This window comes from Schistocerca gregaria, chromosome 2, assembly GCF_023897955.1.
Source record: "Schistocerca gregaria isolate iqSchGreg1 chromosome 2, iqSchGreg1.2, whole genome shotgun sequence".
NCBI classification, from domain to species: domain Eukaryota; kingdom Metazoa; phylum Arthropoda; class Insecta; order Orthoptera; family Acrididae; genus Schistocerca; species Schistocerca gregaria.
The window spans coordinates 833444136-833459965 of NC_064921.1; the positions used below are offsets into that span (position 1 = coordinate 833444136).

A 15830-nucleotide genomic window follows, 5' to 3' on the forward strand; every position below is an offset into this window, starting at 1 on the left:
CGTTCTGAAGACGGAACAAAGGCTTGCTACTTAACGACTTGTAAGTTAGAGCGTCTAGGTGACATGTGCGTGTAAAAGATGCCGCTCACACCACGACTGTCAGTCCCCTTTTAGCGTTTTGCTGCACGGCACTATCTTCCCCTATATCCTCTGGCACAATTAGATCGTAATAGCCCTCCCATTTCTGTTATTTGAAAAAAATCTCTTGTGATAAAGTAAATGCGCAGTATTAGGAAAAGTAACTGTAATTAGGATGGTTCAAATGGTTCAAATGGCTCTGAGCACTATGGGACTCAACTGCTGTGGTCATCAGTCCCCTAGAACTTAGAACTACTTAAACCTAACCAACCTAAGGACGTCACACACATCCATGCCCGAGGCAGGATTCGAACCTGCGACCGTAGCAGTCGCACGGTTCCGGACTGCGCGCCTAGAACCCCGAGACCACCGCGGCCGGCTGTAATTAGGAAATGAATATCTGCAGCAGAGAGTGACAGCAAAGTCTTTGCCAGTAGAACTTAGGTTTCTTTTTAATTAGCATTACACAACTACATATGATGTAATATATTGTAACATATTTATGTAAGTGGGTATGAGGGATGAGTTAGGAAACCACTTAATCTTTAAATTTTTACTATGTCGATCAGAAAGAGGAAATTAGTCTCATATAAAAACAAAACGCTGCCATTGCCATGCAGAAGTCATAAGGACCTTACAGTTTTGAAGTTTTCGAAGGAGTTTACCACTATAGAAATAACACTTTCGGCACCAGAGAGGCAGTTATCAGGTTTCGGTAGATAATAGAGGCAAGACTGAAGAAAAATCAAGACACTTTCATACGATTTGTTGACCTGGAGATAGCGTTTGACAATGTAAAATGATGCAAGACGTTCGAAATTCTGAGAAAAATTAAGGTAAGCTATAGGGAAAGGCGCGTAATATGCAATATGCGCAAGAACCGAGAGGGAACGACAAGAGTGGGATACCAAGAAATATGCGCTCGGCTTAAGAAGGGTGTAGTTGAGGCATATAATTTTTCACCTCTAGTGTTTAGTCTATACATCGAAGAAGAAATGATGGAAGGAAAGGTTCATGAGTGGGTTTAAAATTGAGCGTGAATCGATATCAATGATATGATTCACTGACGACGTAGCTACCCTAAGCGAAAGTGAAGAAGCATTACAGGATCTGTTGAATAGAGTGAATAGTCTAATGAGTATATAATATGGATTGAGAGTGAATCGAAGAAAGACGAATGTAATGAAAAGTAGGAGAAATGAGAAAAGCGAGGAACTTAATATGAGGACTGATGGTCAGACAAAATTAAGGAATTTTGCTACCTCGGAAGCAAAATAACCCATGACGGACAAAGCAAGGGGGACATAAAAAGCAGACTAGCACAGGTAAAGAGGACATTCCTGCCCAAGAGAAATCTGTTGGTATCAAACATAGGACTCAATTTGAGGAAGTAATTTCTGGGAATATACGTTTGAAGCATAGCATTGTATGGTAGTGAAACATGGACTATGGGAAAACCAGAACAGAAGAGAATCGAAGGGTTTTGAGATACGGCGCTACAGAAGAATGTTGAAAGTCAGGTGAACCGATTAGATAATGAGTTATGAGGTACTCCGCAGAATCAGCAGAGAAAGGAACACAAGGAAAACAGTAGCAAGAAGAAGGGCACAATGAAGCGACGTGTTTCAAGGTATCAGTGAGTAACCTCCGCATGGTACTAGCAGGAGCTGTGGAGGATACAAACTGTAGGCCTTGATTGGAATACATTCAGCAAATAAATGAGAACGTAGAGTGAAAGTTCCGCTCTGAAATGAGGAGGTTGCGCTAAGGAGGAATTCGTCGCTGGACTGTGCTGTAAGAGCTCTCGTTCCACAGGCGTTAACTTAGCCTTCTAAGCCGAACTTAACTGCGAACTTTCGTTCGTATTGGCTATATTTTTGTGGATCTGTTTTTCTATGGAACCTTTATAAAGCTGTGTCTATAGCCGGTTGCTCGGCATAGTAACTTGGTGTTCTTGATGTATATTCGTTTATGCTGTGCTTTTCCGCTGCTGATCTCTCAAGTGTTCCTCGCAGCATTTTGAGACATACCGTTGCGTTTGCCTTATGTACTGGCGGTCACACCCACAAGGGATGCAGTATATACATCGTTCGTAACGTTGTGGTGGTTGTATCGCAGACAGTTTTGACGTTACCTCGAGATTTTGACTGAGAGCGGCCCCAAGTAAGGAAGGAAAACGAAACTCTTTTCTCTTTCCTCCTCTTCCTGGTTTGCTGTATAAAGATGAATAACCTAATTTTTGCTTTGCTGTACCCATTTTCGTGGAATAGTCTTTTGGGCTTTTTGTATTTTGGCTTGGAGGCTTTCTTTACTGTACCATGGTCGTCAGCACTGTATGTCTCTGCTCTTGATGGTGGCAGCTCGTTGCATGCAGGTACAGATCAGTGTGAGCCTTCTTCTTATATACTGCATGGTATAGCATTGTCCTTTTCTTCATTAACACATACAAGAAAGGCAGATATCCATTTTCCTCTACTTTGACAGCAAATGCGATATTTTGTTGGACGCTGCGAATGTGGCTCAGGAACTCTTCCAGCGCCGGTCTGCCATGTTCCTACACCACAAGCGTACCGTTGACACTGCGGAAAAAGTGCTGTGGTTTTTGGTGAGTGGTTCGAATGTCACGTCCTCAGAGCGTTCCATGTACAAATTTGCAATCCCAGGAGACAGCGGGGATCGCACGGCCACTGCATCTGTTTGTTCAACATGCCCATACAGTACATGGTGATACCATGGGCACCAGGCGGCAGGTACAATTTGTATTGACGTACCAGCAGTCCATCATCGGTCATTCCGCTTGTTACTAGCCAAGACTGCACGGGATAGCCGATGCAAGGAAGTCTTTGGAATATATCAGCAGAGATGAAGCAAACTTAATTCAATAAAAGACCTTTGGTGGTATCAGAAATTTTTGACGTAAATGAAGCAACTTCTGGTGGTATCAGAAATTTTTACGTAAATGAAGCAGCTTTTAAAATTTTATTTCTGGAGCACAACATTTTAAGTAAGTGTAACGTAGGCCACCAGAAACCTGGAGAAAAACGAATCTTGGGAGCATTGTAAAATGGTGTTACCAAACGATGTTAAGAACTAAGTGGACGGATAAAGCAAGAAATGAAGAAGAATAAAAGAAGCACGCGACGGGAAAGCTCTATGAAAGACTTTTTCCAGAAAAAGTGATAGGTTAGTGGGACTTCTGCTATGGTATTCAAGAATAGTTAACTTGACGAAGAAAGGAGCAACGGGGAGGAGGGGACACAGGGGAAGAAGAAGAAGACTAGAATATAAAAAGCAGATTATTGACGATGTTGGCTGAAATTATTTAGGGTTGAAAATATTAGCAGAAGACAGAGAAAACGTAGATGAAAGCATCAAAGCAATGGAAAGACAGATGACTTGACCAAATAAAAAGATTTCGAAGGTAGGAGAGAAATGCTACCACATGGAAGACCGCCAAAGGAAAACAATCAGTCCGATTTTCAGCTTTTATCTTCCAGAAAGAATAGATATAAAAATTCATAACAAAAATAGTCGCATCGGCTGTGAATAGCGGGTGAGAAGGATGTCTAGATACTTACAAGCAAATGACAGACAAAATTACCCAATAGACTGGGGTACGGCGTCATGTATCAGTGTGCGACAGCAGGAGATGTAGTGAGAACTTTGTAACAAGCTTATGTAAACTGCTTTAAGCTCAAGGCAAACTGCAAGGCACTTCATAAAGACTGTTATCATGGTTCAGTCCGGATTTCGCAGCATCTTCCACAAGGTAAGGTCCTTGTACCGTAACACGTAGTAAGCAAATATTATAAGTGTACAGTCTCTTATATCTGACAGATCGTAAATACTGCTCATGAAAGTAAATCTTGTATAGTTCTGTACGATTAGGTGCTGTGTAAGATATATCCCTACCAGGCGAATATAAGGCTACGTTAGAAAAGGTCTTCAATAGATGCACATCATATTTAGTAAAGGATACGGTTAAGGATAAAAAAGGGTTCGGGAAAAGTGGATAGATATTTGAAGCTTGTAATGGAAAATTGAAAGTGAAAGAGTTCTCTTATCTTAGGTAGCAGCGTAGTACAGGACGGTCGAAACAAAAAATTTATCACACGAGTACTGAACAATTATGCGGATTCAAGAAAAAAGTTACTGAATGAGCACTTCTGGAGCATAGCTCTATATGGGAGACAGGCATGAACAATAGAGAAAAAGAGAGCGAAAACATGAAACATTTGAAATACACTGATGAACGAAAACATTATTACCACTGCCTTACGCGAGACTGAATTCCACTTGGTGGCTTTGAGGGTACGTGGTGAAGTAAGAAAAGTTCAGCGAAGGATTCCATGATTTCAGAATAAAATTTCTCGAAAACTAAGGACGGTAGACGAGTGCAGCAGAAGGCACGTTTGTTGTGAAAATAGTAAGAATTTTATACCGAATTTTCGAAATAGTTCGAAAAGCTCCTGATAGATGGCGCTGTACGCTTTGCAGCTCTTACAGTATCAGCGCGCACAATTAAACTTGTTCTCTGCTCGCAGTCTTTCAATCACATCACAACCTTTTCTAAATGTGCACCACAAGCAATACGGAGGTGGCGCAAACGAATAATGAAATTTTCTATCGCATCCTGTTGTGTCCCAACGAAAACGGTTTCAGGTGTCACACCGATGGCCGGTTCAGGCTAGTCCAGCCTGGTGGGATGGTCCTAGCAGACAGTGTATTTCAATAAGCCCCCAAAAATTGTCACTAGGAGTCACATCGGGCGAATTTGGAGGCCAATCCATTGCTGAGCCAGTAAATTTGCAAGTTAATTCAACGCAATGGCTCTCGTTCCGAAGGATTCATCGGAAAGGGAAACACCTGTTCAGTGCGACGTGGTCTGGCCTCATCTTGGATGAGGCCAACGCTAGCTGTGAGGGGACAAATTGATCCAAAATTGCAACGCAACGTTCACTAGTGATCGTTTCTAGCATGTAAAAAGCAAGGCGAATAACGCCTCTGGTGCGTATCGAACAGTAACTTTGGAAGAATAGATTGGTTTCGCTTCACACTAATCGGGATTTTCGGTACCCCATTATAGCCAGTTTTGTTTATTCACGACTCCAGTGAGGTGGAAGTGTGCGTCATGCGTGAGCCGATGCAGCCGACATCAGGTCCTTCATTATCAACCACTGTGAGAAGCTGGTTCTCAAAGTCAGCCTCCTGTCACACAGCTCGTCCAGCTTTGGATTTTGAAGGGAACATGTGTAGGCTATGGATGAGTAGTTTCTGCCTGTTGAACCGCTTCAAACTAGTTTCTGGTGCAGTTCATTCGACGGATTTCCTTGTATTTTGCTGATTTATTCCAGAAATAGTGGCGACATTGTCAGGAGTAACTACAGTTTGCCAGGTGCCAACAGTCCTCGTTAGATCATGAGCCACGCTGTCTATCCGTTGCAGTTTGATGAAGAGCTTTCGCATGGTTTTCGCATCAGATACTTTTGCAACATTAAATCTTGTTTGAAAACTGCTTTTCGTTATGATACGACTTTGTTTTAACCTGTCGTATTCCAGTACTAGAAAAACACGCTGTTCAATGAAATATGTAATTTTAACCTTTTCCTTCGGTACACTAACTAATCAGCATTGGCGGCCGAAGACTTCCGGCATAAGAAGTCAGCCTCATTCTGCCAACGGCCTTGTCAAAGAGGGCGGAGGAGCGGATAGAGGTTCAGGGCACTCTCTTGTCCTAGGGGTGGGAAATTGCCCCTAAAGGCGGAAGAATCAGCAGTGATTAACGACATGAGGATGCAGAAGGCAACGGAAACCACTGCATTAAAGACACGTAACGTGTATCCACAGGATATGTGGCCTGTAGTTGAAGAAGTGTCATGATGATCTCTCCATTGGCAAAAGATTCCGGAATAGTCCCCCATTCGGATCTCTGGGAGGGGACTGCCAAGGGGGAGGTTACCATGAGAAAAAGATTGAATAATCAACGAAAGGATAATGTTCTACGAGTCGGGGCGTGGAATGTCAGAAGCTTGAACATGGTAGGGAAACTAGAAAATCTGAAAAGGGAAATGCAAAGGCTCAATCTAGATATAGTAGGGATCAGTGAAGTGAAGTGGAAGGAAGACAAGGATTTCTGGTCAGATGAATATCGGGTAATATCAACAGCAGCAGAAAATGGTATATCAGGTGTAGGATTCGTTATAAACAGGAAGGTAGGGCAGAGGGTGTGTTACTGTGAACAGTTCAGTGACCGGGTTGTTCTAATCAGAATCGACAGCAGACCAACACCGACAACGATAGGTCAGGTATACATGCCGACGTCGCAAGCTGAAGATGAACAGATAGAGAAAGTGTATGAGGATATTGAAAGGGTAATGCAGTAAGTAAAGGGGGACGAAAATCTAATAGTCATGGGCGACTGGAATGCACTTGTAGGGGAAGGAGTAGAAGAAAAGGTTACAGGAGAATATGGGCTTGGGACAAGGAATGAAAGAGGAGAAAGAGTAATTGAGTTCTGTAACAAGTTTCAGCTAGTAATAAGGAATACCCTGTTTTAGAATCACAAGAGGAGGAGGTATACTTGGAAAAGGCCGGAAGATACGGGAAGATTACAATTAGATTACATCATGGTCAGACAGAGATTCTGAAATCAGATACTGGATTGTAAGGCGTACCCAGGAGCAAATATAGACCCAGATCACAATATAGTAGCGATGAAGAGTAGGCTGAAGTTCAAGACATTAGTCAGGAAGAAACAATGCGCTAAGAAGTGGGATACGGAAGTTCTAAGGAATGACGAGATACGTTTGAAGTTCTCTAAGGCTATAACTACAGCAATAAGGAATAGCGCAGTAGGCAACACAGTTGAAGAGGAATGGACGTCTCTAAAAAGGGCCATCACAGAAGTTGAGAAGAAAAACATAGGTACAAAGAAGGTAGCTGCGAAGAAACCATAGGTAACAGAAGAAATACTTCAGTTGATTGATGAAAGGAGGAAGTACAAACATGTTCCAGGAAAATCAGGAATACAGAAATACAAGTCGCTCAGGAATGAAATAAATAGGAAGTGCAGGGAAGCTATGACGAAATGGCTGCAGGAAAAATGTGAAGACATCGAAAAAGATATGATTGTCGGTAGGACAGACTCAGCATACAGGAAAGTCAAAACAACCTTTGGGGACATTAAAATCACCGGTGGTAACATTAAGAGTGCAACGGAAATTCCACTGTTAAATGCAGAGGAGAGAGCAGATAGGTGGAAAGAAAACATTGAAAGCCTCTATGAGGGTGAAGATTTGTCTGATGTGATAGAAGAAGAAACAGGAGTCGATTTAGAAGAGATAGGGGATCCAGTATTAGAATCGGAATTTAAAAGAGCTTTGGAGGACTTACGGTTAAATAAGGCAGAAGGGATAGATAACATTCCATCAGAATTTCTAAAATCATTAGAGGAAGTAGCAACAAAACGACTATTCACGTTGGTGTGTAGAATATATGAGTCTGGCGACATACCATCTGACTTTCGGAAAAGCATCATCCACACAATTCCGAAGACGGCAAGAGCTGAAAAGTGCGAGAATTATCGCACAATCAGCTTAACAGCTCATGCATCGAAGCTGCTTACAAGAATAATATACAGAAGAATGGAAAAGAAAATTGAGAATGCGCTAGGTGACGATCAGTTTGGCTTTAGGAAAAGTAAAGGCACGAGAGAGGCAATTCTGACGTTACGTCTACTAATGGAAGCAAGGCTAAAGAAAAATCAAGACACGTTCATAGGATTTGTCGACCTGGAAAAAGCGTTCGACAATATAAAATAGTGCAAGCTGTTCGAGATTCTGAAAAAAGTAGGGGTAAGCTATAGGGAGAGACGGGTCATACACAATATGTACAACTAAGAGGGAATAATAAGACTGGACGATCATGAACGAAGTGCTCGTATTAAGAAGGGAGTAAGACAAGGCTGTAGCCTTTCGCCCCTACTCTTCAATCTGTACATCGAGGAAGCAATCATGGAAATAAAAGAAAGGTTCAGGAGTGGAATTAAAATACAAGGTGAAAGGATATCAATGATACGATTCGCTGATGACATTGCTATACTGAGTGAAAGTGAAGAAGAATTAAATGATCTGCTGAACGGAATAAACAGTCTAATGAGTACACAGTACAGTTTGAGAGTAAATCGGAGAAAGACGAAGGTAATGAGAAGTAGTAGAAGTGAGAACAGCGAGAAACTTAACATCAGGATTGATAGTCACGAAGTCAATGAAGTCAAGGAATTCTGCTACCTAGGCAGTAAAATAACCAATGACGGACGGAGCAAGGAGGACATCAAAAGCAGACTCGCTATGACAAAAAAGGCATTTCTGGCCAATAGAAGTCTACTAATATCAAATATCGGCCTTAATTTGAGGAAGAAATTTCTGAGGATGTACGTCTGGAGTACAGCATTGTATGGTAGTGAAACATGGACTGTGGGAAAACCGGAACAGAAGAGAATCGAAGCATTTGAGATGTGGTGCTACAGACGAATGTTGAAAATTAGGTGGACTGATAAGGTAAGGAATGAGGAGGTTTTACGCAGAATCGGAGAGGAAAGGAATGTGTGGAAAACACTGATAAGGAGAAGGGACAGGATGATAGGACATCTGCTAAGACATGAGGGAATGACTGCCATGGTACTAGAGGGAGCTGTAGAGGGCAGAAACTGTAGAGGAAGACAGAGATTGGAATACGTCAAGCAAATAATTGAGGACGTAGGTTGCAAGTGCTACTCTGAGATGAAGAGGTTAGCACAGGAAAGGAATTCGTGGCGGGCCGCATCAAACCAGTCAGTAGACTGATGACAAAAAAAAAACCTTCCTTTCACATTTAAACGGTGGAACTGATCGCTCTGAGCTGAGGTCCACTGGTTATAGGTACTATGTATCGCGATTACATCGTCATCTGTTAGCAGCTCTTCGAACTACTTCGAAACTTCTGCTTTACTTCTGTATAAACTTTTTCGGCTTTCACAGTAAACTTATCGTTTGGTAGTCTCGTCTGTTGACCTTAATTTTGAAATGGGGGCCTCCTTTGCTGGACACCCTGTGTATAAACGGAGCAGAGATGAACAGGAAATTATTCTAAAGACAATACAACCCGGAATGAGGAAATCCACTGACGCAAGGGAATTTGACAAAGGGAAGATTATGAAAGACTAGCTCGTGGGATGAGCATCCACCCCCTCCATCTACCCATCCTACCTTCCTTTCCTCCCCCCCCCCCGTCTTTTTCTCCTACGGCACCTGCTCTCCTTCCTCTCTTCCTTCCTCCCTCCCCCCTTCCTCCAGGGCTTCCACTACCCCCCCTACCTTCTCCCCCCTCCCTTCTCCTCTGCCAATGGCATCCACACCCACCCCCTCACCCTCCTACACACACCTCTTCCCTTTGACAGGTCTCTGGCTTAGTGCATGAACAGTGAACCTTCATGTGCTAGAGATTATCGCCAGTGCTTGTGTGTGTCTTCGTTTTAGTGCTCAAGTGCTCTCTGTTTTTGGTCCACCATTCACGTGTGTACTTTCTCTCTCCTCCATTTGTGTACAGTGATGAATGTTTTTTATTCGGACAGTGCGCCTGTGAACAGCTACATGTATTTTAATATGTCTGTCTACCGTTTTTATCCACCGTGGCCGGACGCTGGTGGCCGGGCGGTTCTAGGCGTTTCAGTCTGGAATCGCGCGAACGCTACGATCGCTGGTTCGAATCCTGCCTCGGGCATGGATGTGTGTGATGTCCTTAGATTAGTTAGGTTTCACTAGTTTTAAGTTTTTTAAGTTCTAAGGAACTGATGACCTGAGATGTTAAGTCCCATAGTGCTCAGAGCCATTTGAACCATTTATCCACCGTGTTTGTTTTGTTTTTCTGTGTCTCTTTATATACTGTTTGTGTTATCTGTGCCCGAAGAGGAGCATAGATATTCCGCTGCCGGATTGCCTTTTCGTGTAAAGGTGTTGAAATGACAATAAAGGATAATAAAGATAAGCATCCCTGCCGCCTTGATCCCCCTCATCCCCTGGTTACTCCTCTCCACTCCAACCCCCGCCTTCTGCCACGCCTTCACTGTTGTGTCCCCCCTACCCTTCACATCTACACCCTTCATCTCCTTTCCCAAGGTGGCTTTCATCAACTCCCCCTCCCTGATGATGCCCTCTCTCCCTCCATTTATCCCTCCTATCAACTCTGATCCTCACCTCCCCCTTCCTTTCTCTGTCTGTTCCCTAGGCTCCTTCTTCCCCCCCTTTCCATCCTGTTTTTTCACCGCCTACCCTCTGTGTGGCTTCCTTCTCTCCCCTAAGTCCTTTTTGCTCTCCCCTCCACTGCCTTTCCCACACCTTCTCGCATCCATCCAGCCCCTCCTTTTCTATGTCCCTCCCTCCATCAACTCCCCCTTTTTTCTTTTCCTCTCTTCCCCCCTTTTCCCTCTCATAGGTCTGGGTCTTCCCCCCCCCCCCCCCCCCCCATCTGCCGCCATGTCACCTGTATAGTGCTGTTATGAGTGAGTGTTCAGTGTTGTACTGTCGGTAGTTGTGTTTTTTATCTCATGCGAACAGAAACCAGACTGACGCCAGGGTATTTTAATTGTGCGTGTCTACTTCTTGTGTATCTTTATCCGCATCTGCACTGCAGTGTTCTTATATTTTAAATTCCACAATTTTCCGCCATTTTATAGTTTTTTGCAATGTCACCGTTCTATCGCCTGTTTTTCTTGTTTGTTTGTATTCTCATATGTTTTTTAAACATTTCTGTAGGCTATGGAGCAGCTTATTACGTTGTTGCCAGCCCCCACACCCACCCTCTGGGGGGGGGGGGGGGAATTGAAATCCAATAAATAAAAAAAAGACGAGCGTCGTGGCATGGCTGGTCGCTGTTTGCGATTTTCTGGGTGTAGGAGTAGATGGTGTGGGCAGTGGGTTTTGCGTGGAGTGGGTGGGTTTTGGGGAGCAGAGTGTGGAGTACCGGGGCCACACACTTGGAGACGTTGGTGGGCGGGGCGCCCACGTAGGCGTCGCCGCGCAGGTCGAGGGCTCGCAGCGGGCCCTGCGACTGGCCGGCCACCTCGGGCCCGCCGTCGACGCGCAGCTGTCCGTCGCGGTGGTAGCGGCGCGCCGTCACGCGGTGCAGGCGCCCCGGCGCCACGCGCTCCCCAGACGCCAGCCACACCGGACCATTGCCCAAGTTGTACCGGAACTCCACGTGGCTGCAACACCGCCACGCACCAAAGATCACACTACTTTAAAGACAGTCACAGTTTTTCCAATGTATTGACGCAAAATCTGTAACAGTTGCTGTTTTGTCAGTTTACGTATGAACATCTTTATAAGCGCTCACGGACAATATATCTTCTGTTAAATGATTCATCAGTGTGTGGGAAAATACATTCAGGTTTTCATCGTCCGAAATGCAAGCAAATCTGCAATATACATCCCCTAAAGGGCTTTACTGCAGGAGAAGATTCGACGGTTCAGAGCTACAGTACTGGTCATTGAAATTGCTACACCAAGAAGAAATGCAGTGATTAACGGGTATTCATTGGACAAATATATTATACTAGAACTGATATCCCAATCCATTTTCACGCAATTTGGTTTCACAGGTCCCGAGAAATCAGTACCCAGAACAGCCACCTCTGGCCATAATAACGGCCTTGATACGCCCCTGGCATTGAGTCAAACAGAGCTTGGATGGCGTGTACAGGTACAGCTGCCCATGCAGCGTCAACACGATACCACAGTTCATCAAGAGTAGTGACTGACGTATTGTGACGAGCCAGTTGCTCGGAAACCATTGACCAGACGTTTTAAATTGGTGAGAGATCTGGAGAATGTGCTGGCCAGGGCAGCAGTCGAACATTTTCTGTATCCAGAAATGCCCGTAAAGGACCTGCAACATGCGGTCGTGAATTGTCCTGCTGAAACGTAGGGTTCGCAGGGATCGAATGAAGGGTAGAGCCACGGGTCGTAACACATCTGAAATGTAACGTCCACTGTTCAAAGATCCGTTAGTGCGAACAAGACGTGACCGAGACGTGTAACCAATGGCACCCCATACCATCACACCGAGAGATACGCCAGTATGGCGATGACGAATATACGCTTCCATTATGCGTTCACCGCGATGTCGCCAAACACGGATGCGACCATCATGATGCTGTAAACAGAACCTGGATTCATCCGAAACAATGACGTTTTGCCATTCGTGCACCCAGGTTCGTCGTTGAGTACACCATCGCAGGCGATCCTGTCCGTGATGCAGCGTCAAGGATAACCGCAGCCATGGTCTCAGAGCAGATAGTCGATGCTGCTGCAAACGTCGTCGAACTGTTCGTGCAGATGGTAGTTGTCTTGCAAACGTCCCCATCTGTTGACCCGGGGATCGAGAAGTGGCTGCACGATCCGTTACAGCAATGCGGATAAGATGCCTGTCATCTCGACTGCTAGTGATACGGGGCCTTTGGGATCCAGCACGGCGTTCCGTATTACACTCCTGAACCCACCGATTCCATATTCTGCTAACAGTCATTGGATCTTGACCAACGCGAGCAGCAATGTCGCAATACGAAAAACCGCAATCGCGATAGGCTACAATCAAATCTTTATCATATTCGGAAACGTGATGGTACGCATTTCTCCTCCTTACACGAGGTATCACAACAACGTTTCACCAGCCAACGCCGGTCAACTGCTGTTTGTGGATGAGAAGTCGGTTGCAAACTTTCCTTATGTCAGCATGTTGCAGGTACCGCCACCGGTGCCAACCTTGTGTGAATGCTCTGAAATGCATATCACAGCATCTTCCTGTCGGTTAAATTTCGCGTCTGTGGAACGTCATCTTCGTGGTGTAGCAATTTTAATGGTCAGTAGTCTAAGTATTCCACTACAAATACTACATCACTCTCATAATTCGATGAATCTCTCGTAATGAGAAGTACTTTAGCTAGAACTGCTGTTGGAGTCACATTAGACCGTGTAATAGCGCGAAACCGGTCTTTGTCTAAGCACTGAAAAAAAAACTTAAAACTGAAATGATATTTTCAGTTTCTACTTTGTGAATTATATTAAGAATGTTATATGGCTCCAATTAACATTACGTGTTGAGGTTATCGAAAATCAGGTTGCTAGTAATGTAGTGTCCTTAATTCGGTTCAAGTACCGCTGGATGTAGAGAGCATTAGTTTCGTTGATCAGAAACAGGGGTTCGCCGAACAAGAGAGTAATTTGCTCGAAACATCGTCCCCTCAGTACCACGAGCGTGGTCATAGTGGATGAAATAGTGGAAATTGTTTTATTTGTAATAAACCGGGACTTTTCGTTTAGGGGAAGATGAGATCATGGAATATACACGCCATTTACTTTTCCACCTCATTAACTGAATTCATTATGCTCATACTTTCAGTTCTTTATTACTCACCCGTCAACTACGGCCAGCGACACGAAGTCCCCAGTACCGTCTTCTTTCTGCTGGCTGTACAAGATGATACCTTCACTGGCGTACGTGATGAATTCTACTTCGATACTGAGCTTATGGTACGCTTTCAGTCCCCTCAGCTGTACGTACGAGCTTCCGTCAAAGGCAGGAACATGGTACGCTGTAACACAATAGAATTTTTTTATAATCACTCGTAATACAAATCTCCGGTAAGAAATACATAGTAAATTACTCACTTTATGAGAAAATATGTCAACTCGACGTCCATATTTAAATAATGCTTCATCCTTAACGGAAGGAATGTTGTTAGTTACCAGCCACGTTCAAATTTATGGACTATCTCTAATCGATAACGCAAACAGTCATGCTTCATGAAATTGTGTGTCGGTAAGTTGCAAAATTTGCTTACTCAACAGACAGAGTGTTGCAGATTGAGACAGAAGGAAAAATCGGCTGTGGCGGAACACGTGCTTTGTGAGACCGACCAAGTAACGAACTTTGCCGATTCGCAGCTTCTAGCTGTGGTGAAGAGATACGAAACTTGCTTGTTCAGGGAAGCAACTATAATTCCTTAACGTGACAATAGTTTTACAATAAAGAAGTGAATCTCTAGATAATGGATCTGGATTTATGTGCTGCAGTTAACTACCGTTGCAGGTAACAATGGCAGAAACAAAGTGGTAATGACAGGGAAAATTCCTCAGACATTTGGGGGACGGGTGCATATAATTTTCAGCAGCGGAATCGACCTCAAGTTCGTCACCAAGAATGCAGGATAAACCTTCGATAGTCCCATCTATTCGTGGTCTAGCTTCAAACAGGCGTTGATATGTGATGGGCAAACATCTATTAGGCACATTACGAATGTAGTGGTGTCGACAAAGTTGGAATGTGGGTCTCACGGGGAGCGTGCAAGGGATAAGTCCCGGCAGACCCACTGTCCTTTGTGCCCTCGGTGGGTGAGATGGACGCCGGCACGGTAGCTCAGCGTGTTCGGTCAGAGTGTTACGTACCCTCTGTATTAAAAAAACTGAGTTAATCGATCATCAGCGAACTAAATCGGATGTCTTATGACGTCCGCCCCGAGCAGATACAACGAACAAATGCGAACAAAATGAGATTAAAAAAAATGAATCGTTAAAAAAAAAAGAAGATGGATAGAGCGTCTGCCCTGTAAGCCGGAGATCTCGAGTTCGAGTCCCGGTCGGCGCACACATTTTTAACATGTCCCCATTGTTGTATATCAAAGCCTGTTTGCAGCTAGGGTGTCGAATTAATTATCATTTCATTCTAGAGAAGCTGCACGGTCATCAGTGGTATCTGTTCTTTCGGGAACAGATACAACTCTCATACATGGTAAGAATTTTTAACATGCTGCCTTCACATATTGTACACACGGTCTCATCAAAAGTACACAGACAACTCTACGTAGCACGTAACACGACTGGATGTCACGAGAGGCGGATCCGCTAGAACGAAAGGAGGCGGGGAATTTTGTGTAGTGAGTAGAGAAACAATAACAGCAGAACGGGTGGGTCCGGAGAACTCTGTATTTTTTGACTTCGGACGCGGAGTAGTCACTGCATTCGCCTGAGAAGATGTGGCTCTGAGCACTATGGGACTTAACTACTGAGGTCATCAGTCCCCTAGAACTTAGAACTACTTAAACATAACTAACCTAAGGACATCTCACACATTCATGCCCGAGGCAGGATTCGAACCTATGAACGTAGCAGTCGCGCGGTTCCGGACTGCACCCCTAGAACTGAGAAGATATCCATCAGGACTTTCAATGCTTCTATACTTACTCCAGCCGACTGTTGGTAATGTTATTGTGATGAGGAAACCTCAAAGAACAACCAGACCTTAACCAAGACAGGCAAGCCTCATTTGCGAACGCAACTCTACCGTCGAGCATCGTGGAGAGTGTAACAAAAAGCTTGAAATCGGCAGAAGAAATCATTCGTGATTTAAAAAGTGCTACCAGCAGTCCAGCTGGTACAATGACTATGCGTAGTGTTAAAAAAGAATGGGGATAAAATGGTCGAACAGCTCCTCATAAGCTAAATATTTCTGTAGTCAGTGCTAAACGGCTCCTAAGGTCGTGTAAAGAAGCACGCCACTGGACAGTGGATCACTGTAAATGATTTGGAGCCATGGACCACGATATATGCAGTGGAAAGGTTTGGATTTGGATATTTTCAACATTTCGCGGCCCTGTTAGCAACTGTATAAATATTAATTTTAATTTTAATAATCAACAGTTGCACTGTTTATCTAGAATT

General features: G+C 44.1%; 1 protein-coding gene across 1 annotated transcript in view; it reads right to left on the bottom strand.

Moving 5' to 3' along the window:
- Window positions 1-15830, bottom strand: part of LOC126336002 (agrin-like) — a 1245461-nt gene that overhangs the window by 119742 nt on the left and 1109889 nt on the right. The window contains exons 17-18 of the mRNA XM_049999480.1: window positions 13528-13705; window positions 11090-11317 (exon numbers count right to left, since the gene is read on the bottom strand). Coding sequence (XP_049855437.1) covers window positions 11090-11317; window positions 13528-13705 — 406 coding nt within the window. The remainder of the gene's footprint in view (window positions 1-11089; window positions 11318-13527; window positions 13706-15830) is intronic.